Consider the following 27,005-nt stretch of genomic DNA (forward strand, 5'->3'; position numbering starts at 1 on the left):
AGGAAACAAGTGGGTAAAGATCGGTAAAATGATTAATATGATTCATATGATTAATATGCGACCCCTGTTTAATAAGACACTATAGTAGCTAATAACATTTAAAATGTGGTGTTTACTGACCGTATCAGGAGAGGTCCAGAGGGCTAATATTACAAATAATATACATATATCAATTTGAAAAAAAAAAAAATGCTTTGGAAACTCCAAAATGTGTCCTGTTTTAGCTCAAGTTGTCCGTTTTACAGAGAACTTCAAGATGTCATTAAAACTAGAAAAAAAAGGAGCAAGCCTAATGTGGTCAGCACACCAGCAAACCATATCTTGGGGCCACAGAAACTCAAAACATTTGTAGATTCTGGGCCAGCATGGTAAAGGTGACGTAGAAGTGCATTCTTTCTCATGTCCAGCAGGGGGCAACCTCTCTGGTTTCAAAAAGCTGCCTGCTTGTGCAGTTTTACAGGGAAATAATTCTTCACCCATGTTTGTGTTCTCAAACATGATGAATTTCACAATCAGTAGCTGACATGTAGTCACTGGCCACTTCATTTGTTCAAATGCTTAACTGTTAATGCAAATAGCTAATCACCTGATCACATGGCATCGACTCAATCCACTTAGCATGCAGCCATGGTCAACACAAGCGGTTGAAGCTCTGATATTGCAAGAGAAGACAAAACTGGACAATAGACTGGGAAAAAAATATGAGTCTTGAAATGGATAAAAGGACAAAATGAGACATAGGAGGGAGAGAAAAAGACTGAAGAAGAGCAGAGACAGATGAGCACAGGAGGTTGGCCAGTTTGTTTATGCAGCACTAACAGACTTGTGTCTGGACTGTGCTCAATAAAACATCACTCTCACACCATCTATTGCAGCAGGTGTGACAACATGATTTGTTGTGCTTGATAACACACTAAACAACACTTTCAGTCTTTCACTCTTTTTATTATTGCCCCTCTCCTTTCCCCGATGTCACAGCCTGACCTGAACCACAGAAGACAGGGCATCACAGACATCTTACACCTTTAAACCTCGTTAAACAGAGCGCGCACACACACACGCACCTCTCTTTGGCTGACATTAAATAACCACATAAATACACAACTACACCAACATCAACTCACAATTACGATAAAAACAGGTTATTAGCCTTCAAAAATCAAAAATCTAGAACTCTTTTACAAGATGGCTAAAATTCAGAAATTCATTCAACAGCAGACGTTTCAAGTTTCGAAGGTCAGTTTTTTTTTTTCAATTGAACCGCTTTGTAATGAAAAGAGGGACTCCCCCCCTCCCTGCTGTTTATACTTTGTTAAAGCTGACAATGCCGACTGAACACAGTGCCCACAATCAGATTCAGCTTTTCATTTTGTTTACAGGCTTTTGTCAAAGTAATAACATATATTTTGGAATTTCAATTAACTGTAATTATTTTCTGAATTGAAAGTGAACTGACCGTCCAACAGTTCAGTCACAAACTGATGAACCAGTTGCAACCTTTGGATTATACTGCTTTACCTGAGCATGATTAATGAGATGAGAAACAGTCATTTGACATTAAAAACACACCTCAATATATGGTGACAGACTGCAGACACAACTATACTACTGACTTAATCAAGTGGCTTATCCCTGTAACTCTAAAACATCTCAGTAAAAGAATACAGCAGGTTCCTAACATTTGGATTTAATATCACATTATCTGAAGGCACATTTACAGATGCGTCTTTGTTCCTACTTAACAGCTGAAGAACACAGAGCTAAACAGCTTGATCAGGCTGGCATGAGTGAAAAATTATAAATATACTACTCTTTTTTGTTTAATGCATGAAGTAAAACAAATCATGTGAGCAATAATTTATCAGGCACACTGCAAACTTGCATCTCTGCAGATGCTTTGTATGTTACATTAGAGAGTATTTGGGCTGTGGTTGCTTTGGTTACAGTGTTACAAGCTTTAGATGATGGTTTTCAGTCTGCGGGACACCTGATTTTGTAATCCAGACATTTGATGTGTGAAACAGATATAGGAACATTTTGACATTTTTGGTTAAATTACCCTTCCTTCTTTTCTTGCAACAGGATAGACTTCAGTCATAAACAGGCTTAGAGACGGGTCGGCGACAACTAGGGAAAAATATGTATCCAAAATCCAGTTGGCGATTGGTTGGTGGCTGTTGCAGATCCCATCTGTTGTCTGCACACCTGTCAACAAACAGTCACCAAGCAGCAGTGAAACTGTGAAAAGTGCAAAGCAAACCAGACTCGATTTTCACACCTCTTAGATTCAAACTTGTCCGACATTTTTAGTAGATGAACCTCTGGTATCAGTTTGAGCATCCTGTTTGGTTTTGAGTTATTGACGGAGGTGTTTACAGACAGACTGGCATCTTCCATGCAAACTACACGTGACTGTGGCAAATCTGATAAAAAGGAATCATGAGGACGTTTTACGTCAGTGCTCACTAACTGGTCTCCAAGTCTGTATGACTGAAGCCTTAAATAACATGATTAACTCTCAAATCCAGCAGGTAGTTCAGCCTTTTTAAGGGATGGAAACAGCTAACAGTGGCCTAGATATGAGAGCAGTATTGATAATCTAATTCTTGGTTAGAAAGCAGGCGTGCTGATCTTTGGATGAAATCCACCACAGACTTAAAGTCCGTGGCGCATTTGAACCGGAAATGTCGGCAGTTCAGGTGAGAAAAACAGACTGCTCATGTGTGAGGGGAAAAAACCATCTCCAGAGCAAATAGCAAGCACTGCTCTGATCCAAATTAAACTAAAGGCACAAATGGTCTGAATGTTGGCACAATGGACGGTTCAGGAAAGTGTGAGCGATCTGAGGAGGTGGATCGAGGCGATGAGAGGTCCCACGTATTTTTCTTTATTTCCTCTTTATGGAGAAGAGCAGGCGTGGTGAGGATAGTGCAGTCAGTGGTGGTGCAGTGGGGGTGCAGCAGAAGAATCGCTGTGCACAGTTTGTTTGATCATATCGCGTCTGACATCGTGAATATGAGCAGAAGGCTGAATAACAGCGCAGGAAGTGAAGTCGTTACACCGTGGCCTCCGATTCCCAGAGGTCCTTGTGGTTCTCCAAACAGACGGCCTACTCACTGAAGCTGAAGTTCAGACCAGAAGACTCTGTAATCGGGGATGAGGGGCCCGCACTGGATACAGCACTGGAGGGGATGCTGCCATCTGAACAGAAAACACACACACACAAGCTCTCTGTAAACACTTGTTTTCCCCCACTGGTACAAACTGTCGATGTTTTAAAAAGTCCATCCATGACGCAACTAATAATCCCATTACTTTCCACCCCGGAGCCCTCGCTTCACTCTGCGAGTCAGGAGCCATGTTATTTGCTGTTGTACATGCGTCACGGGGAAGGACACAAAGTGAACACAAATGAGAGAGCGAGCTGGCACAATAACAGGAAAGCATCATCTGCTCGTCTCTTCATCTCGTTGCCATGGGGAACTTTATGTAAACTGTTACTTTATGTGCTGGGTTTCATAAATTGAGCCACATGAATGTTTATATCAATAATCTGACTAGAATGTAATGAAGATTTGCCGTCAATCACAAATCAGCAAAATCAAGAATAAGGGTTTAAAGTGTTTTACACTAAAGATAGAAGCTGCGGTTAAAAAATGTTCCTGAACAGGTCACAGGGCTGCACTTGTAAACAGCTGCCCTGTAACTACAGCTGATAAGAGAACAGAGTTACACGAGCAGCAGAAGAAGTGCCTCCCCGTCTGTCTGCGCACTGTGTGGTAAATGAGGCTAAATGAGTTCTGTGCAGTTACAGGCACCAGAATCTGGAGCAGCCACCCAAACCGAGTGCACACGTATAACATGTGCATGAATTCAGCTCACCATCTGAGGGAGAAAGGAGAACAATGAGCTGGTTAAAGATGAAGGGGCTGTGATTTTCAGAGTACTTTTTACTTCAGTTTTAAGTGACTGTTGATGCCGCGGTGTAATCTGCTGCACAGTCTGCTGTTATTTATATACTTATAAACAACAACCACACATTTTTTGTTCTAGTTTCTTTATTTGGATATTTTGTTGTTGTTTTTTAAAGTCATAAGCGTGCTATTGTTTACTAGGTCATAAATTGGTTGTTTTTTTTCCCCCGTTTTTTGTTTTTTAAAGTTTTAATAAGACATCGAGGGATTAAAAAAAAAAAAGAAAAAAAAAAAGACAACAAATTGCCAAAAATTGCAGTTCCTCCTTCGGCCACTTGAGTCTGTAAATCAGTGTGCTTAGACTCCTGTGTTTTGGTCTCTATAATAATTTTCAGAGCGGCTGTATGGTGGGTGAAAATCTGCATTTCGAAGCATTTCAGTGATATTATATGACAAATATGTGGATTGTTTTGTAGTTAAAACTGGAGCAGACTGGGACAGTCTGTCAGTGCAACTGAGTGAAACTGTGCATTTTTTTCCCTACACACTAATTAGCAGTTCATCTGTGTCTGTGCGATATATCCATGCAGTACCCTGCTAACCAAGCTGGCTGCTTTTGGCTGACTTATCTTGAAACTCCCCCGTCTCATCCACATATGAACGCTTCACAAAAGCATGGCTGACATCTCGATGGCTACATCCACCCCCCCCTGCACAGTCTATGATATTTGTGAATGTGATAAAGTGCTGAGTTTCACCTCTCCAACCTGAGATTCCATCTTCACTGTGGTAACTAGAACCAATTTAGCTGAGCTGCCATTAGCCATTTGCTGATTTATCAGCATTTCTAACAGCCAATAAAAAACAATTTAGAAGAAGAAGAGACGGGACAAACACCCTTCAGCACCAGACAACAAACAGTGAAACCAAGCAGAGCTGGACAGGGTGTAAACATGTACAGAAAAAAACTACACATGACGCACTTTAGGGGAGATCTGTTTGTTTCGTGTGTCTGAAAGAAGAAAAAAAAATCATTATATCGGTTGAGCTGTAGCAGTAACCACAGTATTGAAGCATTTAAATCTGTGTGAAACTGTAGTGACGCGACTGAGTTGTTGCGGTCTGTGTTGTCATTTAGACTTTTACACGATAGTAAGGAGGGTAAATATTTAAACATGAAGCCGATACGTTTAAAGAGGTTTCATTCTCTTGAAAAACACTTTGTGCAGTGAAAGCAGGTCAACACACTGATAATGCCATGAAAATCATTGCACTTACGCCACAAAGGCTGGCCAGGCGGTCGAAGAGATGCTTCAGATCCAGAGGAGGAAAGAGGCTGCTGCGGGCTATAGAGAGAAATCTGGCTCTGAGAGGCAAACAAGCCAGAGAGCGCTGGAGCAGAGAGAGAAAAGAAAACACATTAGGATCAGTTTACAAATGTAATTGAAGCTCATTATGCTTCTGAGAAATACTGCTCTCTTCTGCTTTTGGATTCAGAAAGTGTTGTTTTGTTGCTAGACGTGGAAATGGCTTTCAAATTTAACTGCCGACTCTCAGGCTTTATTTAAATGTCTTTATATGAATTAACAGATTAAAAACCAGTGAACTGTGGCCATTTATATTCATGCTCAAGATCTGACGATCAGATTCTATAAAACAAAAATTACACTGAAGCTTTCGCACCTTTCATGGTTTTGGCCTGGACCTCACTGTTGCTCTCACACACCGAGTTGAGAAACTCGTCCACCTGCTTCAGGGAAAGTGAGTTGTGCAGCGTCTCCAGCGGGTAGATGGAAGGCACCATGGAGCATCCTTCAAAGCCTGCAGGACAAAGGGTACAATACAGCTGATCGTGTACTAGCAGGAAGAGCGGTGAGGAAAGTACTGCTCTCTGTGCATTACGGTTCCACGTGATTTGAGTGCCATATTAAGAAAAAAAAAAAAAAATCTAGCAGTGATTTATATTTGTTACCAGCCACACAAACGTTTGCACACAAGAGCTACAGTCGGCAGCGTGTGACCTCTCACAGCAGCTGACTGGCTGTAGCTACACAACACAAGCAAGCCAGATATAATGCAAACACAAATAACCAATTCCTGAGTTAGTGAGACCACAAGAACAAAAATAATATTTTTGTCTTGTTTCTAACATGGTTACAGAGCACTCTGCTTAAAATGACAAGAAAACACACTCGTTACATGTTGCTGCTGATACATGAAGTGATTATAGTAGAGCTCACTTGTGTGTTAACAGGATATGATATGCTTGTTGATTTAAAGATAAGAAAAAATACCGTTCTGTGTTTGTATATGTAATAAGTAGGTGAGGACTACAGAGATTCTTGTGTTTAAGATGTCAGTACTCGAGGTCAACTTCATTTCTAAGCTGATGCTGTAAATGGTATTTCCTTCAGGTGAAGTGTGTGATATAAAGCAAAAATTAATATTAGCTACAGACGAGGTTCTGAAACCACAAAGAAGAAAATAAAATTCTGGAGAGATGTGGCATAACATTATGAGCATTGCCAGGTGCAGTGAAAAACACTGATTTCATCATGGCACCTGTTTGGGGGGGGGGGGGATACATTAGAGAGCGAAGTGAACCTTTTGCCCTCAAAGTTGATGTTGCAAGCAGGAAGAAATGACAAATGTAAGGATTGGACTGAGTTTGGTGCTTGTCAGAGCATCTGCAAAACTGCAGCTATTGTGGGGCGGTCCTGATCTGCAGTGCTCGGTACAGTGGTGAATAAGCGACAGTGTCATGGTCAGCTAAGACTCACTCACGCATGTGAGGAGTAAAGGCTGGCCTGTGTGGTCTGATCCAACAGACGAGTAAGTGCAGCTCAGACGGCTGAAAAAAGTTCATGCTGGTTCTGATGTAAAGGTGTACACAGAGCATCACAGTTTGTTGCGTATGTGGCTGCATAGCAGCAGAGCAGTCAGTGTGTCCATGCTGACCTGGGCATCAGAACTGGACCATGGAGGAATGGAAGGTCTGATCTGATGAATTGTGTTTTCTTTTACGTCACGTGGATGGTCAGGTGCATGTGAGGCATTTACCTGGGGAACACCTGGCAAGCCAGCTGAGGCAGTGTGATGCTTCGGATAATATTCTGGTGGGAAACCTTGACCTTGATGTGGATGTTACTTTGACACGTACCACCTACCCAAGCAATATTGCAGACCATGTACACCCTTTCATTGAACAGTATTACCCGCTGGCCTCTTTCAGCAGGATAATACGCCCGGCCACAAAGCAAAAATGCTTCAGGAATAGTTTGAGGAGCACAACAATAAGTTTGAGGTGTTGACTTGGCCTCCAAATTCCCCAGATCTAAAAGCAATCCTGGTGCTACAATACGAGTCCATGCCTCGACGGGTCGGTGCTGTTTTGGCAGCAAAAGGGAGGGAAAATAAAATATGAAGCAGGTGGTTATAATGTTATGCCTGTATTGTATAAATTTATTAATTAATTAAATTGTTAAATAGGACCGGTACAAATGTTCAGTCTATTTCCCCTCCTGTTTCCTGAGCCGGTTGGGTTGGATCACCAACATAGATTTGATGATGAGCTGCAGCACAAGTTGTAATGAACTGTGAACCACACATAAAAGATTAATTTTCTTCGAGGTTTGTTAATGGTGCGGAAATATTCGTGTTACGACAATGAAGAGGAAATGAACAGGAAAAACTGTATTCTTTTAAAAAAAAAAATCAATTAATAATTTTTTTTTTCATTTTATTAGAAGATTCGTCATATGTAAAATTGCATTACATATACTTTTATGTTCTATAAAATTGATATCTGTATTCATAATTACATTTCTATATTTTGCTTGCTTTTGTTGGTCGGGACAAAAAACCAACCCCCCCCCCCCCCCCCCCAACCCCCCCCTCAAAAAAAAAGAAAACAAAACATCTACATCTTGTGAAATACAACTTTTAAACACTAAAGTGCAATGGCAAGAAGGTGACTTTCACACATGCAGGAAACAGTCCATCAGCATTCACAGTAGCCCAACAGAGAACATGAAGCTCTATGATGACAGTAAGGAATAGATGGAGGTTGAAGTGCTGCTTCCACCTTTATCCATCTACCCAGACAGCATGCTGGCCATCCTTGCCTTCACCATGAATAATGTGCAACAACCATGAATGTGTGCACGGCTATTACCTAAAACAACTTATTCAATTCAAGCGGAACGAAATGCTTAATGGAGAGGAACCTTTCAAGGCCTCAAGGGGCCAAGATATCAATTTATAATTAGTTGACTTGCTTGTTGTTAATGTTTCTCATGGGATTGTGTGCACTTTCAAGAGTTAAGAACATTATACAACCTGTTGCTTCTGCTTTTTAATCTAAAGCTTAGAAGAAGAACAGGAATGGCAGGATACGACAAAGACCTTCAGGCCTTCCATTGACTAATCAAAAAAATCTTTTCCTTTATTCATTTGACAAAACAAAGACTAATGTGGAATCTGAAAACAGCTTCCTGCCAAAGATGTGATGACAGCAGAAAAATTATTCTACCGTTTAAAGTGATATTACAAAGCCTCAGGAGGAAATGTTTTGCCAGTTCAGACAAGTTCCATGCTACAGTATTTCTCCTTCTGTCTTTAGTGTACTGTGTAATAGAGCAGGCGTTATATAAAAACACATTAGTTGGCTTTTATCATCTTTCCCTCCTCATCGCTGCTGCAGTGCGTTCACATGGACTTTACAATTCAGCTCACACAGTAGATGCAGTGAGAGGAGAGAAAAAAAGCCCACTGATCCTTCACTGCACTATTCACTCTCCACAAAGGCAGACATAAACATACGAGGCAGGGAACGAATGCAGATAAAGACGGCACAAGTCATAACAGACGGTCATCTCTGCTGAGTGCAGGCAAGCTGTGTTAAGCTGACAATGTGCCAGGACCTGCTCCACAAACACTTTACGCGATCGACAGTTAACGGACAGGCCGCCACTTAATTAGCCAATTAAAATTAGCCAATAGATGATGACCCAGATCTTTCAGACAGACACTGAAATATCTCCAACCCAGCCAAGGGATATTTTGTTATTTTGAGGAAGACACTGTGGAGATTCAGTTGTTACTTCCCAGTGCAAAGGCCAAATTAGCGCCATCAATATCCGACACGCATTTCCACACAGACCTCATTCCTGAACAAAAGCCCAGCTGTAAAGGCTTCCTTTTCCTGCACCCACTGCTCAGGATGGAACATGCACACAATGCAATTAGGCAGGCCTCTAACCATCGCATAAAAGAGTCTGGTTCACCAGACTGAACCGCATGCATGTAGATCCATTAGTCGTCCTTTTTGCAGATGTATTATTTGTTATAATTTGAGATTATGGTTAAAAATGAATTGCTATGTTCTACCAATTCCACAAGTGAGCTATAAATGTCCAATCATATGCAAAGACTTAAAGACACAGTGAAATTAAAGAATACACTCAAAGTGTCTTATCAGGTCCTAATTGTTCAGTTACTTATTGGTCCTTTCAAAATAAATAAAATCTATACGCATCACATTTCATATGGATTGAACCTTTTTCTCACTCCTTGTCATAGTATTCTCCCCTTTTTGGACGCAGAAAGAATGAAACTACAATAATGCTAACAGTCTCTACAGCTCCTTAGTCCATGAGAATTTCTCAGTGCTCACATCAAATCAGAACCATCTTATAAAGATGTGAGAACTCAAATGTCCCTTGAACTGAGTCACATAAACGCATCTTAATCTGCCAGATGCCTGGTACAAAGCTGTGTGATGTGGGATTATAATGATGTGAAAACCGAGCAGCTAACAGGGTGGAGAATTCAGAGGGACGCCATCCGTGTATTCCCAGCCGTGTGGATGCAGCTCGTCCATTTCCTTCTGTGCCATTCATAAGAAAGGACAACATTCTGGTTGAGTTGGAAATTATAGTTGTTTTTACAGATGAACCCAAGACAGTGTTACAAGTGTTCAGGTCAGAAAGTTGTCCTTCCTCACGCCTCTCAAACTTCAGGCCTAATTATTCTCCTAAGAATACTCCGTCTGGGTGAAGCATTCAGGACACATGCCTCAGCCTTGCTTGACTGGAATTATCTGGGCAATTACCTCCACTAATGTCACGAGTGGACATTACATGGACATTCAGCTGGGAAGCTGGAAACTTAATGACCTTTAGATGTCCATTAGATTTCCCCCCCCGGTTCACCTCTGTCAGGTGACACCTAAAAAACGTTGAGAGCCGCAGTGCTCGAGTGAAAGCTAAGTTGCTTTAATAGTTTCACTGTGTCTTTAAATAAGCAGAGGAATACAGCGTTTGCATCTTTGGGCAGATGTGCAAAATGAGAATGTTTATAGTCGGACAATAAATGGAGCATGAGGCAGGGCTATAGATATCATTAACAGGCAGACCTAGGAGGGAAAATGAACGCACAGGCTGCAAGAAAAATAAAAGCAATGAGCCACAACAGATGCTAAGCTGAACTGGCACTGGCAGCATCCCCCTTCTCCCAGCACCGACTGGCTAGGACGAAAGTGAGGAAGAGGAGGCAGCACCAAGTATTTTCAGGGACTGCAGCGGCTGACCGTAGTGAGACTCTGGGAGCTCCTGACTAGACACCAGCTCAGTCTTGAAGAGGCGGAAGTGGTAGGGGCAGTGACGCAGGTGGTGGGCCATGGCCCCATCCACAGCCACAGGGGCAAACCCCAGCAGGGCTGTCTCAGCAGGGAGCCACTCCAGCAGCTGGGTTACGTGAGGCACGTCCGAGGGCTCTGAGGGGATGAGAGGCAGAGCAGGGAGAGAAGAGTAGAACTGGAAAGTGCAGCGGAGCGGGAGCAGAAACGGGAGGAGCTGAAAAGCAGTGCGGCCGGAGGGCATTCGATCGATTGTAGGCTGCAACGGACAAAAACCTCACGGCTCAAACAGAAAAAAAAACAGACTCAGTCCCACCTTTCCATTTCAAAGAAATCAAATGCAAAGCAGATAGCCTGAGGTGAAATAGAGACGTCAGGGGGGGAAACGAATGAATAAAAACACACCTGAGATCTGCTCCACGTAATCTGAATGAAAGGCTTTTTCAGTCAATCAGTGCTCAAACATCAGTGACCCCCAGGGCTATTTTTCAAGAAACTGTATGTGTGGCAACAGAACTGCAATGTGACAAGAGAAGTCGTATTTTAGATTTGTAGCATGAAGGCGTGACTTTCTGACAGATTTCTATCACTAGCTCTGCAAATTGGGCAACTGCCCCAGGGCTCAGAACACTCAGGGGTGGGGTTGGTTCAAAGGTTCGGTGTTCACTGTGTGGCAGGCGGCTAATGGTGACTCATTCCTAACTTGTTTGTATGCACCACTCAATCCCATCATCAGAAAGCAGCATGAGCTTTCAATCTGCAATAAAAGACCAGACATTTGCATATTTACAAATGGAACAGTTAACAGGACACCACAGACCCTCAAACATGTGTCTGTGTGAACCTGATGAATGCAAGTTCATTACTGACCCATTCTTCAGCGTTTTTGCCCGACATCGCTCCTCGGCTGGTTAATCCCACCTGGCTTTCACATCAAAACGACCAAATGAGAACAATTTCACCTCTAGTGCCATTTGAGTGACCAAGCAAATGAGAATATGTGTAAAGCACACGTTACTTTATCTACAATATTTTACCCATCAACATGGTTATGATTCAGAAAAAAACCCCACAGCTGTGATTGCCCTTTTCTCCGCTTTGCATCATAACAACAGATAATTCATCATTGATAAAGTGAGGAATGTCCTTAGTTAAATAATAATATATATAACAAACAGCAGCTTGATGAGCAGGTGGCTGTTCAAAACTGAACTTGGACAATTGTAAATAAAATATAAGAATAATATTTATTGAAAGCAAATACCTGTAACAAAGCAGATCACACCAATGTTAGTGGATGTAAGGAAAACTGTCACTTTTTAAATGGATCATCAGCGCCTATTATTATAAATCAAAATGTGACTACAGGAGAGAAGCAAGAGAGCAAACTGGAGGGAAAGGCCCATGACTGTGGCTCCAGCTGTCTTTAAAAAAATAAATAAATAAACACGTTTCAACATATGAGATTTGTGAATTCCACCAACTCTTCAGCCACTCTGAACCAACATGTGAGACCAGCCTGTGGATCAGCTGACATCAATTCTGCTGACATACAGCCAGCACTAATCAAACTGCCAACATGTGATCAGCTGTCTCTGAGCTTTTCATATAAAACCCCAAATACCGTAAAAGGCCCAAATATGGAAACAGTAAAGCAGCAACGTGTACATCAACTACTACACACCGGAGGAGCCAGGTATTGAACCACAGGCCCCCTGATTAACAGATGCTCTTCCTAAAATGGGTTGGTCCAGATTTTATTTAGTATGTGTGTGGTCAGTACACTATGACATCACTGTAAGTATGTGTGTGGTTAAACTGGGGTTAAACTAAAACAAGAGAAACACCTATTTAAAGTTTTATTTGGCATTTATAGCAAAAACCCAGACATTTATCAAATAAATTATTTTAGAATCAACAGTGCATATGCCAGTGAGGATTTTTTAATTTTTTTTATGTGCATTGATTATCTACCCGTGGAGATATATCTAAGGAACACGATATATTCCACATAGCTAACCATCCTGTGAACAGCAGGATTGGAGATGAAAACACTTGCAGGCAGAGCAGGTGATGTTAGAGGTGAAGGGCTGACAACATAAGTAAAAACAAAACAAAACCCAAACACCGAAGGTGTGCGCTGGAAGAGAAACAAAAAAACCCTAAAAATCTGAGATGATGTAAGTAATGTAGCCACACGTCACACCTCCCAAAACAGAAAACATAGAAAATGTTTTCCCACAAAACCGTCATGCAAGATAAGAGGAGAACTGGAGGAGTGTCGAAAAAAAAGGCAGACATACCATTAGTCGGATGCCTGGCATACGACACAGAAAATCTCTTTACTGCCGGCATAGACAACAGCTCTGAGGAGATAAGAAAGGTAACTGGCATTACTGGGGCAGCTGGGATCTGAGTCTGCTTGTGAGTCTGTGTGTTTGAACACAAAGGGGGGAAAAGGAAAAAGAAAAAAAGAAAAAAAAGAAGGAGAAAACCGATTAGCAGAGTTGGCCTGTCGATTCATCAGTGTCTGTCTGCCAACAGATCTGTGTGAAAAGGAGGGTCATCTTTGAATGAACAGAGTGGAGACTGAGTGCTAAGGCTGCTGTGGAGTGGGTGGAGTAAACAACGGACGTAAGAAGTGTGCTGATCTAAATGTCACCGACAGGAACACATCTCCTTTTTCCTCCAGCCTGACTACTACTGGCTGTTGATCACATTCAATGTGTTGGTGTAACGTAGTTTTTACTAACGCAGTAACGCTGCAGACTGGGAAAAATAAAACAGAAAAAAAAAACTGAGCTGACAGGTGAAATAAAGCTCTGTAGAGCGTATGCATGTAATATACGGTTTACGAAAGAAGAAAACCCACTTTTATGTCAGGTAAGAATCCATTAGGTCATTTTTGGTATTGCAGAAAGCTGTAAAATAAAGGTTGGGAACCGCCTCTCTGAAATGCACTTACCACTGACACTGCAGGCCATCTTCAGATCTGAAGTGTGCACTTCCTTTCACCTTCCCAGCAATAAACCCATCTCTTGTTGCCCTGTTCTTTTTTTCTTTAAACGAACTGGACTGACGTCAGGTCCAGACCCCGACCTGTCTCTCAGACAGCAGCCCATAGGCCTGATGCAACAGAGCTGAGAAAGTAAAGCATCTGCCAGTGTGTAGCTCAGCAGTCAGAGTGACACCAAGTGGATGAACTGACCGGCTCAGTTTGCTGTGTTTAAAAAGCTGTAGTAGAGGGAAAACAAATCCCTGCAGTTCGGATCCATATGCATAAATACACCTAATAGGAAAATGATGACGTCACCTGTAGATGAGTCACATGCATATTTGGGACGCACTAAACAAATTTGTGCGATTAACCAGCTGCAACCATGAGAAATCTATCCACTCCAGATGTTTGTGGTAATTAAACCTGTTGCAAGGACCCCTGGTGGCTGTGGAAGCAGCTTTCTTTCACTTACCATTACCGCCATTACCAGACTCAGGGAAAAGGGATTATTTTAAGGTGGATTACTGGGTCTTATATCTGTTCCAAATAACAGGCTGAGTTTCTTAATGTAAGGATTACCGTAAATTGTGATTAATATGAAAAAATAAAAAGCCAGGCTTTTGGCTTACAGACACACTACTTCACTTTACGAAGGATTGTGAAATAAAGAGGATATGTTAACACAACATGCACAGAGAGACAAAACACTTGAGTCCGAGAGGAGAGCGGGTTGATCGGTTAGCGGTCAAGTTGATGTGGAAAAGTATTAATTGTATTCCAGCCTGTATGCTCAGCATTTACTACACAGCCAATCCCTCTGCTGTCAAATCAGTGCCCTTGCTGCCCATTCTTGCGGGGCAAAAATCATTAGGAGAAACGATGCAATATATTACAGCTGCTGATTTGTTTTGATCTGAAGGGAAAAAAAAATGTCCCCAAAAATCAATAAGATGAATTTAGGAGCAAAAAACACAAAGTAGGAAAGAAAAAAAACAAGACTTTTCAAAGCCAGGAAAAAAAAAAGCTTTTCAAATGGATACAGATGAAAAGACCAGCTCCATGCGAGAGGACAGAGAGCGTGGTGAACGTACCAAACATGCCACTCTTGCACGGCAAACTGCCGGGGGACAGAGGAGGCTTCGGGTGGTGGTGACGGTGGTGTGTGCGGACGTAGTCCCGAAGGTTGGGGGCGCTACAGGACACCCCGAGGGCTGAGGCACTGAAGAGGCCAGAGCAGAGCGAGCCTGTGTGGAGGAGCCGTGGGAGTGCGGGGGGGAAGAGGTGAAGGGATGGGTGAAGTGGACATGTGAAGGGTGAGAATTTTTTTTATATATATTTTTTAATTACACACTAAATGGTGTGGCCCAAGAGTGTGTTTGTGCTTTGGGAAAAATGAGTTTACCTGTATGAACACCCTGCAAACAGATATTTATTATATAGATTTGATAAAGTTTATAATAGAAGGAAAATACCTAGATGACACGCAAGCTTTAAGGTTTTTCAGAACAGTGACTCAGTGTGTAAGACCCTTGTGTGAGTGATGTGTGCACATGCACAGAACATGTGGGTTTCCTATACGTCACAATAGCATATCAAGCAGGCCGAGAGTGGAAATGAGTTTTAGACTTGCTGTACACGAATAAAACAAACTAATCCTCATATTCGTAGGACAAATTCAATGTCCAAAGACTTTAAATGAATATTTTATTTAAATATTTGAAACACCAACTAAGCGTTGTGTTAACGGAGCGTCAGTGTGCTGATGGAGAACTGTGACCTCAGCAACGCAGCACACAACAAACTGAATGGCTCCACTCAGAGAGGGTTTAAAACATTAGTGTAACGTGGACATAAAGCCAACTGCTGCTTTCAAACGTGATAATTAAGCACCGAGCAGCACGACGATCGGTGCATTATACAGAAAGGGGCACGTTAACCTACTGTAGCGATGTGACATTTAAAACAATAAGGATTTTTAAAGGACCATCACTCATTCCCTGGTGATATCCAGCAGTAAGAAGTGACGCAGGTTGATGTACGCTAGCCTTTGAAAGCTTTCGATCTCTTGTTTTTTTCCACACCACGACTCCACTCTCTGCTCACATTGTTGGTTTTATGGTTTTCTCCACACGTCTTTATTTAGATGGAAGCATGTCATGCTTGTAAGTGTCACCATGTTAGCAGGTTGTTGGATGTTGCATGTCCTTCAAAAGTCCCTTTATTTAGGCTGAGGTTAAACTACATTCATGGACCCAGAGTGGTCTGATTTGGAACAATTTAAAGAGGTCAAAGGGACCTACACTGATATCTTACTTTATGTATGGGACCAAAAATGTTTTGTTATAAGACTAATAATATTTAGAGTAGATTTTTAAGAATTTGTGAGGGCAGTTTTCTCTAGTTGAAGGAGGAACATGTAACTTATTTATATAGGGACAACTAATGTTAATGAAGACGCTTTTCTTTTAAATCACAGATGTATTCTTTAGCAGGACAACCTGATATCTGGAGTGGTTACAACAGCGCAACATGTCAAATACTTGTAATATTATCATCTGCGTTTGTTTCAACTGTGTGAGCTTACAGCAAATTCAGTTTCTGGCAATATAATAACACTTCTTCTGTTCTGACATCTTTTGATGCTAATGTTGCACAATTAAGGCCTTTACGCACAGAGCGCATTGTAAAAAAACAACAACATGAAATTCAGTTACAAATTTTGGGGATGCCAACTTGGTGAGAAAAGGAAGAAATTGAGATTGTGGATTCATCCATTTCTCACAACAAGGCAACAGCACGGGAAATTTGTATAATTCAATACTGTCTTGAGTTTTGAACTTCGAGCACACATTTGTCAAATGCAGCTAAATGCATTGGTCAGATCTGATTATTCACATGTGAAGATTTGAAGAAAGAAAAAAAAAAAAAAAAAATCAAACTTCATCCGAAAAAACAAATGCAGCAAACTGGTCTCGTGAATAGTTAAGAATAGGTGTATACTCAAAGGTGACCTGTTACTGTATGCTCAGTTCCAACCTTTTTACCCCACAGCTGCATACGGCGGACGGGGTTTTGGCTTAATCCTGCTGGGCAGGCATCGCCGTAGGATTTTGAAATTAATACCACAGCTGTGTCTACCAGGAGGCTGAGGGGTAGAACTGGTGGTCACCGGTATTTTTATTCTTGGCCTCTACTAGAGATGCTTTGTATAATTCACTGTTAAAAATAATAATTTATCTTATACTGGTCCTCGGTCCAGCTCCTCAGTTCATCCACTGTTTTAAACAAAAAAGTTTTGGTTTAGTTTAGTTTTTGGTTTTTTTGCTCCCTTCTCCTTCCCTTTCAGCCAGGCTTCTTCTGATTGGCTGCTATTCACAAACACCTGAACTTTGGATTATCAGCACATATGCTGACCACATTATTTGGAGCAGGGATTTGAGTTATTGAGTCTCTGAGTCTCCAAGTCACTATATGACAATATTAATAATCTTTACTAATTATATTAGTTTATGTTAGTCAAGTCAATATCAGTTATAGTGACATTAAACAAAGAAAAGGCAAACATTAGTAACTAGAGAGTCGGGTTTTGTTTGACTATGAAGGTATTAGCATGTTCACCGTGTTGTCACCTTATCACCTAGAGAGGAGAGGAACACGTCTTTGATCACCATATGACGCAGTGTTCCTGCAGTTGGCTGTGAACATGACTCTTCCCCGCTGACCAGCATAGTTTGGATTCTGATCCTGTTCGGCTGCCGCTAAGCTAAACTAAGCTGGGGTGGACGCTATGTGAAAGAAACGAGGGACAGACTGAAAGTGAAATGGAAAAGTGGGAGGGTGAAGGGGGTAAAAAAGTCACAGCTGCAGCTCGTGATGAAGAGGAGGCGCAGTGATGACGGCTGGAAATGAATGAGCGGTGAGGCCATGAACGCAGATATGAACACAGCGAAAACACACATTCTCCCACACTTGCTCCAAAAATTAGATCCCTACCTAAGCCACTGGCTGGTTTGATCTCAGGAGACTGGCGTGAGCAGGATATGAAGAGTCGATGGGATGTGCAGCCTTTGGCGGAATGAGTGGGGGAGGTTTCAGAGAGGACCTGAGTGGGGCCAAAGAGACCAGGGATTAATACTGATATCCTCAACATATTATTCAGGGACCTGATGTTTAATGGTTGCTTCAAGAGCATCATCGCACTTTTAAAATGACAGGCAAAAGTGTCAGAAGAGCTAGTTCACACCCAGACCGCATTTTGTCATTTTAACACTGAACTCTGGCAGTCTGGTACCTCCATGGAGCCAGTCTTGCGGTTCCGAATCATGGGAGACCTTCGCTGAATGTTGATTGGATCAGAGACTTGAAGTGCCTGGTCCGGCTCATCCTGAGAAAGGTCCTCCAGACTGCCCTGATTAGGCTTCTTGTCTTCATTCTAATTGGTCAGAGAAGAAAGAAGTGACTGACATCTCTGATCAACAAAACACACCTGATGTCGACACACAACTACAAGGGAGATTTTTATTTTTTAAAACCTTAAATGGCCTCTTGTCTGGTTTGAAACTGAAATTTTTCACATTTTTAGACAATTTTCAACCAGCAATATGAGTGCGGTATGGTCACACACCTCTGAGGAGGCCGGCCGGAAGCCGAATCCAAGAGGAATAGTCTCTTCATCTTCACATCCTTTTACTCCTGGACTGAAGTGAAGCTCCACATGGAAGCGCTCCTCTGAGGAGGGGTCCTGCTCAGCACACAGACACAAATATACAAAGGAGGCTGCGTAAAGGAGCCTGCAATCCTGCAAAGGAAGCTGCAGTTTGGAGGAGGAGGTATGTGTTTCATTTCATCCTGCCCACCTTGTTGTTGTCTTCGTACAGCATGATGACTATCTGTGTCATATAGTTGAGTTCAGTCACAGCGCTCAGGTAGTCCATTGCTTGCTTCCACTGCTGGTCCTTCTCCTCCTGATGTGCAAAGACAAGCAGATGTAAAATTAAAGCCAATGAGTGAAACACCACAGATCTGTGAAAATTCATGCAAGGGCAAGGTAAACATCAGTTCTACAGTCCAATTTAGACATAAGCGTTCTATTAACTTAGAACTACAGTTCAGCTTAGTTTTATTAGAACAAGTCACTGAAGTCATCTTCAAAAAGCCTTCTGTCTTGGAAGGAATACCCTCTGCAATAAGTGCAACGCTACAAAAGCTCTGTTCTGGCAATTCGCCCTCTGAATGTGCACATGCACACCTGCAGAAAATCAAAAAGTCAAAGGTGACAAAACCACTGCATACATTCAGCAGGCCTCCGTAGCGGAAGATGCTGAGCAGGGAGTGAACGTGGCTCTCACTCGTGAAGTAGAGGCGTGTGCGGACGTGACGCCCAGGAGACATGACACCCCGAGAATACCTGAACACCAGGGCGGAGGAAGAGACACAAGTGAGTAACACAACACCTGTAATACTTGTTAATACATGTATGCATGTGGCTTATAAACATGTGCGCTTCAGTAGTGTTCTGTATTCTCACAGAGGGTGCAACTTGTTGACAGCCTCGTCCTCATGGGTCCTTTGCAGGTCCAGTTGGATTTTCTTCATCAGGGGAACACAATAAGCCTGGGCGATGTCCAATTTCTCTGCTCTGTTGATGCCATACTCCTGATGTCAATGAACAAGGGGGCAATCCATTAAAATACCATGTTTTTGCATGTTATTTGTGACAAGTCACTTTAATTCAGAAGACATGTTAATGAATAGAGGGTTGATTTGAACCTTGCTCTCGCTGGTAAGGTTTTCTGACTAAAGCATGACATTTTAAATGCGCCATTGGAATAATGTTGCTACATCACTCATTACTAATGCCAAATTTGTGCAAAATTTAAAAATAAGTGCTGGGCAGCACTTGGAAAAAATGCAATTAAAGACACTGATGTGATTTACCTGTGGTATGACTATATCAGCCAGAGCACGGGACAGTCTGAAAAGTTCCCGCGTGTCCTCCAGGTCAAGAGAGGCATTATGCTGAAGGTCATATTTGATGCAGTCGTAGATATCTGGGATCTTGCTGATGTCGTAGCGCCCATTCTTCATGCGGAAGTCTCTCTCCAGCTTAGACCAGCGCTGTAGCATCAACTCCAACGTCTCGCTGTGGTAAAGCTGTAGGTCTGGAGAAAAAAAAAAAAAATTAAAAATACAGCGACTAATTTTATCATTGTCGTAAAAAAAACCCTAACTATAAAAGATTTTTAAAAAGGTTCTTGAATATTAATTCTCCAGCTTTCTGAAGGTTTTCACACATTTCTGCTTGGGACATTGACATTCTACAGCCACCTGCACAACAGGGTGGAGGCTCTGTCATGGCTCTGGATTTCAGGCACTGGTGTCAGAGATCTTGTTGAAATCATGAATACAGAAAAAACACCCTCAGATTTTTATTAATGCAAAACCACACGGAAAGCATTTTATTTGCAACGGCTTCACTTTTCAGCATGAAACCATGGGAATCACACTGCCGATGTAAGAAGGCAGTGTAAGAAGCATAACTGGATAGAAAAAAACAAAAAACAAAAACACACTATTGAGCAGGGCGGGATCATCTTATCAGAGAACAGAACAAAAAGCAGCCAACATCCAAAAAAGAGCTTTGAATGTCCTTGAAGAAGCCTGGAGAACTATTCCTGAAGACTTCTTAAAGAAATGACAAGAAAGCTGGCTAACCTCATGTTTCAATAAATAACTCCACATGGTTCCAATTTTCCTACCAGAATATAAAGAAATGAGGGGTGGATCAATTTTGAACTCCATATATACACACTACAGTTACAAGCTTTTCTGCATCAGTCTTATTCATACATAACACCTGATGACTAAAATAAATACTGAGGGTTTAAAGACAGTAAAACATTTTAAAAGGCAGCCTTTCTGCAGGTTCTCAGTACCTGCAGACTTGGGGTCCTCCAGTCTCTTTCGGATCTGCGATGTAAGGCTCTGGATGAGGGCATACACCTTGTCACAGGTTTTGACTGGATTCTCTATGACCTTCATGGAGTTCACCAGTGACGGACTGCCAGTCGGAGCCAACTGGGACACGATAGAAGCAGAAGTAAATAGATAACATGTTCTACCAAACACGACGCATGAGATTATGCCAGAAAAGACGGTCAATATATGTATGAGCAGTTGCAAAATTCTTTGGATAATCCAAATCTTATCTGGATTTAACTGTTTAAACTAACTGGAGACTTTACTTGCAAACAAGAAATTGCCTCATACAGCTTATCACTAACTGAGCAATTCCATGTGTGACAACACCTTTTGGTAGTCCTGCTCTGTAAAGTCCTGGTCCTTTTGCATGATCTCATGCAGCCTGGCTTTCACTTTCTGCTGGCAGTCAGTCAGAGAATCGCTGTCACTGTCCAGCAGTCCGTTCATGTTGGCACTCTTTACCATTTGAACCAGGATGGGCGTGAGCTCCCCTTCTAGAGCCAGAAGACCCTGCAGACATGCATCAGATTTGAAATGGTTAAAAAATTACATAAATATGTGAGGGTTAAGTCGTGACGAGTAACCCGAAGCAAACAAGGTAGATGAGTCCATTCTCATCACTACGCTTGTCTTGTCATTCATAACCTTAACTAAATGGTAAATGGCCTGTATTTATATAGCGCTTTACTAGTCCCCATGGACCCCAAAGCGCTTTACACAACCAGTCATCCACCCATTCACACACACATTCACACACTGGTGATGGCAGCTACATTGTAGCCACAGCCACCCTGGGGTGCACTGACAGAGGCGAGGCTGCCGGACACTGGCGCCACCGGGCCCTCTGACAACCACCAGTAGGCAACGGGTGAAGTGTCTCGCCCAAGGACACAACGACCGAGACTGTCCGAGCTGGGGCTCGAACCAGCAACCTTCCGATTACAAGGCGAACTCCCAACTCTTGAGCCACGATCACCCCTAACTAATGTTGTTTCTATTTTTGGGATAAATTCTCAACCTGTCTCAAACTCTTCAAACAGACCATTCCTCTGCAGATGATCAGTTAGCCGTTTTACAGCCATCACACTTCTGTGTTTAATATTGAGCAGTGGGAACATAAATTCCACACTGGCCAGGAAAGCAAGCCAAGCGGCTCCAATTTATGGCAAACAAGTGGGTCTTGTTCATGCAAAGCTGCTTTAAATGCTCTCCTCAAGCTCCATCAGAATCGCTTAAGTACTAAAGTAACATTTATATGAAGAGTTTAGTCTTCCAATACAGTGACATAGTTACCTTGGCAAAAGCAGCAGCCGTCATCTGCACCCTTCCTTCGTCAGAGGCGTAGATCTTCAGGTCATGGCGGTAAGTGCTGTGCAGGCGCAGGAGGCCACAGCCAGGAAACCCGGCATAGTCACCTGTAGAATTGAACACAGAGTGGAGCGCCACAGTTAACTGGCATGATTACAGCACTCAGATGTACAGTACAACACATTTTTTCCCTTTCCTTTTCTTTTTTAAAGAAACGACTGAGTCGGTGAGGTAGTTGAAAGAATAGAGAAAAACAAATTTTAGTTTTGATTGTACCCAATAGTAGCAAAGATTTCCATCAAATATTGCACAACGGGCCAGTACAGCACATGTGCGAGTGCAACATCACTTTCAGTTCAAATGCATCGGCTTGTCAGATTTTAATAGGGTTCGTTTCACTTAAATGTGAACTTAAATGTTGTTGTTTAAGCTGAATATAAAATGAAGTGAAAGTGAAGTGAACTGAAGTTTTAGTAGTCTCCCCAAAATTTGTGACAATAACTCCCCTGCAGATGAGATTAAATATCCTAGATTACCTCTCTTTGAAAACAGACCAAGTCTTTTAACATTCCCAGTATGCCATGTTAATGTAGGGGGTGGATGCAAACTAACGCTACAGATCAAATCACACTGATGCTTCATGCATTTCTCTTCTGCAGGTAGCCTGACACTGCATCGCCATGCCTCATTTGACAGAGATCAGCAAATCTGGGACGTGATGAAGACATATCCCTGTTTAAAGCTTAACACAGGCCAAAATAGATTTTTATCAAACAACATCTCAACAACTCGTGAAAAAAAATGCAGTAGGATTAGTGTGAGATGATGCGCGTTAGCTTTGAAAAAGAAAAGCTCCAGTCACTTTAGCTGCCCACATATGTACGGGCAAGTGACCTAAACAGTGTCTACATTGGAGGATCATCTTGGAAACACATCGACACAAAATAAAGCAGTCCACAGCAATCTGATACAAAACAGGACTAGTCGCCATGTGAAATTAACCAAAATCATGATGATATGAGGAGAGAGCAGACCACGTTAGTGGACGGAGCGACAAACGCTCAGAATGACAGAGGAGCGGAAGAGCGGTGATATCCAGGAAACCCTTCTCTTACCAAAGTCAATAGGGGAATCGCAGCCAAGGGACCGGCGATTACCGGCTAGTAGTTTACATAGAGCAACAACAACAGAGAAGAGCAGAGTTAATCGACAAAACTTGTGGTGGAGAGAAAGAAAGGATTGAAAACAGTGGCTGGGATGAGACAATTGTCTTCTTTTTATAGATAAAAAAAAAGAAGCAACACAAGGTCTACTTTTAGTTCTGCTTCAGGTTGGTTTTCTTTATAGTTTGAGTTTTGCATGCAGCACAAAACAAACCTTTAGGTAGGACAGGTGATGACTAAATGGCACTATTGTTAATTGTAAGACCCTACAGGAAATAACGTCAAGAAAAGCCTGCAGCTGACTTCTTACTGCTCAATCTGAACAGAGAGAAATTAAAGCTGCTTTTCTGTTTTAAAACACTTTGAACAAAACCCATTTTGGGTGTTCTCAGATGAGGCCACACCTAACTGCAGGACAACTTGGTACAGCCTCTAGGTGGCAGTGCGAGCAGCATTTTCAGCTTAGGTACTGTTACGGTTTTAAAAAAAAAATAGAAAAAAAAATATTGAATGTCATGAATTTAAATCAGTACTTTAAAAAAAATGTGTAAGCAGTTCTTTCCCCCCCCCCATAGTTGAGGCTACACTTCAATCCAGCACAATGGCTACGATGTAAGGTTACAGCAGTCTTACGTGAATTATTTCTTTATTAAAGTTATATCTTTATTGAATTTTATTAGAGTGGGACACATCAGTATAATTGAATCTACAACACTATAGGAATGAATAGAGCCAAATTAATACCTCTGAGTGTGTCAGTAAGAAGTAGTTATTATTACGAGTGTAATAATGAATTTTATAGCTCAGATGACTGTATTGGCTTCGATTTTACATGTGTACCTAATAAATCATCCACTGACTGCATTTCTGTTTAGGTCCTCTGTCCTGATACTGTTAGCCTTCACTAGAGTTGCAGCTCAGCATCTTTGCTTAATCTCAACAACCTTTCACATCAGACTGTTTAAGCCGGTGTTGACAGTATACTCTTAAATCCAGGTCATAATTCCTGCTTATTGTGGTGCAGACCATGTGATCTTCAACAGAGAGAGTTCACTCTGTTATGGAGCAGCAGTTTGTTCGAACAGTTTTAAAGCCTTGAGGTAAAAATGTGACTTAATGTCCTCAGAAGGTGTCTGCAAGACATGAGTGATTGTACTGAAGTGGCAAGATTAGTCTCATTAATTTTTCCACCTGAAACTAAAGATTATTTTACTACCAATTAACTGCAATTTCTTTAAACTTAAAATGCTTGTTCCATTTAAAAGAAATGAATTAATCTTTTTATATATAAACAGTGTAACTAGGCCACCAAAGTCCTTCATCCCTATCATTGTTTTCCTTATCTTCTGTCTCACTGTTACAGCACTGGCTGTTCATACTAAACCTGGCCAAACATTTTCTGGTGTTTGCTCTGTACGATATTGACAACAGTGAAATTTTTAATTTGATTGTCTTTGGGACAGCTTTGACTGTGAGCACAGAAGCCCCCCCCCCCCCATTGTTTACACCTTTTTCCTTGCAAGTCCAGGCCAATCACAGCAAAGTTTACTTAAAGTTAACTGCCATCTGCAGATGAGCTAAGAAGAAAAATGTGCAGTCCATCATTACTTTAGGCATCAGTAATTTTTTATTTACAGATGCTGTGCATGCAACTCCTCAGTTCACTTTTCAGTAAACTTAAGAGATTTGCTACGAGTAGCCTTTCTAATGTTTTTTATTTTTATTGCTACAATCTAAGATGTCCCACACTATAATAATATTGTATATAATTGTTGTTGAGTAACACTTTAAAGTTCCTGCTCTTGGCAACAGTGAGTCAGCAATCTTTCTACAACATCACAGCCACAAATGACAATGAGTGGGATAAAAAGACTGCAGCGGCAGCTGGAAGCCTGAAAATCTGGCTTGTCAACTCTAACATAGCCGTTTCAGCCTGACCTCTTTTCACACAGTGCATGTATGACTCCTATCATGTGTTGGCACTGCAAACGGTGCCGTTTTTAGAAATTACAAAGGAGGACTGAAAAATGACACCAGAGCAGAAGGCGTGAGAGCCGTTGTAACGACATCTTATAGGCTAGAGCATGTGTCTGGCTGGTACCTTGACCTCCGGGGTACATGCAGCGAAAAGCCCTGCCCAGCTCCTCAGCCTGAACCCGGCCTGCAGGCGTCAGCTCCCCACCCCACTTCAACACCAGCAGCAGAGATGGGCCATCCTTCTTAGAATCTGAAACAAGAAGCAGAAAGTTTAACATTTGATTTTTCTTTATATAAATAATCAAAACTCTTTTTTTCTGTAGCCATACTGACAAATAATGTTGTCCGTGGTGAGGTGCAACCAAAACACTGAAGGCGAGGCTCCAAAACACAGTTACTAACTGATGACTGATTACACTGACATTCACTTCCAATCACCATTCGTGTGTATTTGTTTACATATAATTTATCGCTGTGACCCAGCACACACAACAATCGGTGTCCGAGTACGATACCTTCTTCCTCACTGGATGCTTTAGGTTTGCCATTCCGCAGGTAGGTGAGCTGGACTTTCCTGTTGATACCTGAGAAATGACCATACCTGGTGGGGGGGATGAACACACACACCATCAAGCAAACACAACAAAGTTTCATATGTATGCAGTGAGACAATCGAATAGATTTCATCTCAAATCAACGAGTTTCGTCCAAATGTTTAGCAGCAAACACACGTCTGACTTTCATTCCATGTTTATGACAAGGCGAGCTTAAGAGAGATAAGACCAAGGCAACAACTTTCAATGACACAACGATCATACACTCTGCTACAGTAAGCACTACTATTAGCAGTTGTTTCAGTCACTTTGGAGGTAAATATTTACTGCAGTTCTTTGTAATTGCGTATCTGTGTGTAAGCACATGAGAATGTGAGCAGGAGCAAAAGGACCACCCAGAACAATCAGACAGGTGGGGCTTATTGGATTAAAATGCAGTATTGGAGGATGCAACAAAGTCTATAAATAATAAGGGAGGAAATAAGGGAAAGCAGGTGCAGACGCTTATAGAAATGTGGAAATGTGGTTTGGTCTCATCTGCGTAGCTCCACATGATTTTAAAGTGGCCAGCTCCCTAGCTCTGTGTCTTAATGGAAGCAACATGATCACTGTTTATAGCTTTTTTAGATTGAAAAAGCAGGATAGCTTACACTACTGCATAAGCTCACAGCACGCGTATAGATGCCCTTCAGACTTAAGGGCCTTGCTATGCAACGCTTGATCACTGTACATGAGCTGGCTTTCCTCTCTACTTCACTGACAGTTTAATTTTATATTTATTCATCAAAAGTCAAAAACTGCAGTTCCTCTAGTACAGGGGTGTCAAACATAAGGTCTGGAGGCCAGAATCGGCCCATCAAAGGTTCCAGTCTGGCCCAGTGGATGGAAAAAGGAGAGTATAAAATTTGGAGTTTTAACCGCGTTTTTATAACCTCATTACCGGTAGTAAAAAAGCTGTAAAAGACCTCCTCTACGGCCATTCACACGGCGCCAAAGTAAATAAGTAAGTAATTAATAGATAAACAATTAACTGAGAGAAAGCCCCCCCCAAACAAACAAGCAAACAAAAAAAAAACCAAAAAAACCCAGGACATTTTCTGTCTATTAACAAAAACAGGACAGTCTGGGCAAATGAACTAGGAGACATTTAATCCTCCACATTCATTTCTTTCAGTCCAAACAGTCCAAGCCCAAAGAGTGCTGATAGATGTCTTTATCCTGTAGAAGAACTAAAACGTATTGTTGAGACTGCACTTCTTGTTCTTATAATTAAATGCCTAACGAATTAAATGTGTAGTTAATCTTCCTTACACCAGCAGAAAAGGGTGCTGGTCTGGCCCACTTACATCAAGGTGTAAAATTAGTTGACATAAAATGCATAGCTTCACAGCCTGCCAGAAAACACTATAGTCCTGGCCTCAGAATCGTCACAACAGATTTCCTAACAACTCTACAGTTGATGAATTTCTTTAA

At 41.7% G+C, this 27,005-nt stretch overlaps 1 protein-coding gene across 9 annotated transcripts in view; it reads right to left on the bottom strand.

Moving 5' to 3' along the window:
* Positions 1 to 937: 937 nt before the first annotated feature.
* The window catches only part of ppip5k1b (diphosphoinositol pentakisphosphate kinase 1b), a 46,877-nt gene continuing 20,809 nt past the window's right edge, over positions 938 to 27,005 (bottom strand). For 2 of the 9 annotated variants that reach the window (XM_085412846.1, XM_085412845.1), the window contains exons 14-31: positions 25,494 to 25,579; positions 25,103 to 25,228; positions 22,954 to 22,998; positions 21,824 to 21,945; positions 20,858 to 21,040; positions 20,485 to 20,626; positions 19,487 to 19,710; positions 19,077 to 19,204; positions 18,842 to 18,956; positions 18,406 to 18,513; positions 18,174 to 18,290; positions 17,841 to 17,981; positions 17,543 to 17,651; positions 14,641 to 14,793; positions 12,855 to 12,917; positions 5,598 to 5,735; positions 5,193 to 5,306; positions 938 to 3,201 (exon numbers count right to left, since the gene is read on the bottom strand). In XM_085412846.1, the coding sequence (XP_085268972.1) occupies positions 3,110 to 3,201; positions 5,193 to 5,306; positions 5,598 to 5,735; positions 12,855 to 12,917; positions 14,641 to 14,793; positions 17,543 to 17,651; positions 17,841 to 17,981; positions 18,174 to 18,290; positions 18,406 to 18,513; positions 18,842 to 18,956; positions 19,077 to 19,204; positions 19,487 to 19,710; positions 20,485 to 20,626; positions 20,858 to 21,040; positions 21,824 to 21,945; positions 22,954 to 22,998; positions 25,103 to 25,228; positions 25,494 to 25,579 (2,206 nt within the window). In that variant the 3' untranslated portion in view covers positions 938 to 3,109. Of the gene's footprint in view, positions 3,202 to 5,192; positions 5,307 to 5,597; positions 5,736 to 10,503; positions 10,690 to 12,854; positions 12,918 to 14,640; positions 14,794 to 17,542; positions 17,652 to 17,840; positions 17,982 to 18,173; positions 18,291 to 18,405; positions 18,514 to 18,841; positions 18,957 to 19,076; positions 19,205 to 19,486; positions 19,711 to 20,484; positions 20,627 to 20,857; positions 21,041 to 21,823; positions 21,946 to 22,953; positions 22,999 to 25,102; positions 25,229 to 25,493; positions 25,580 to 27,005 lie in introns of all 9 variants that reach the window. The other 7 variants (XM_085412847.1, XM_085412848.1, XM_085412853.1 and 4 more) reach the window with 6 other exon arrangements.

Source organism: Rhamphochromis longiceps, linkage group LG7 (assembly GCF_057381845.1).
Source record: "Rhamphochromis longiceps isolate RC_006_pf linkage group LG7, R_longiceps_female_GT1.1, whole genome shotgun sequence".
In the NCBI taxonomy this organism is placed as follows: domain Eukaryota; kingdom Metazoa; phylum Chordata; class Actinopteri; order Cichliformes; family Cichlidae; genus Rhamphochromis; species Rhamphochromis longiceps.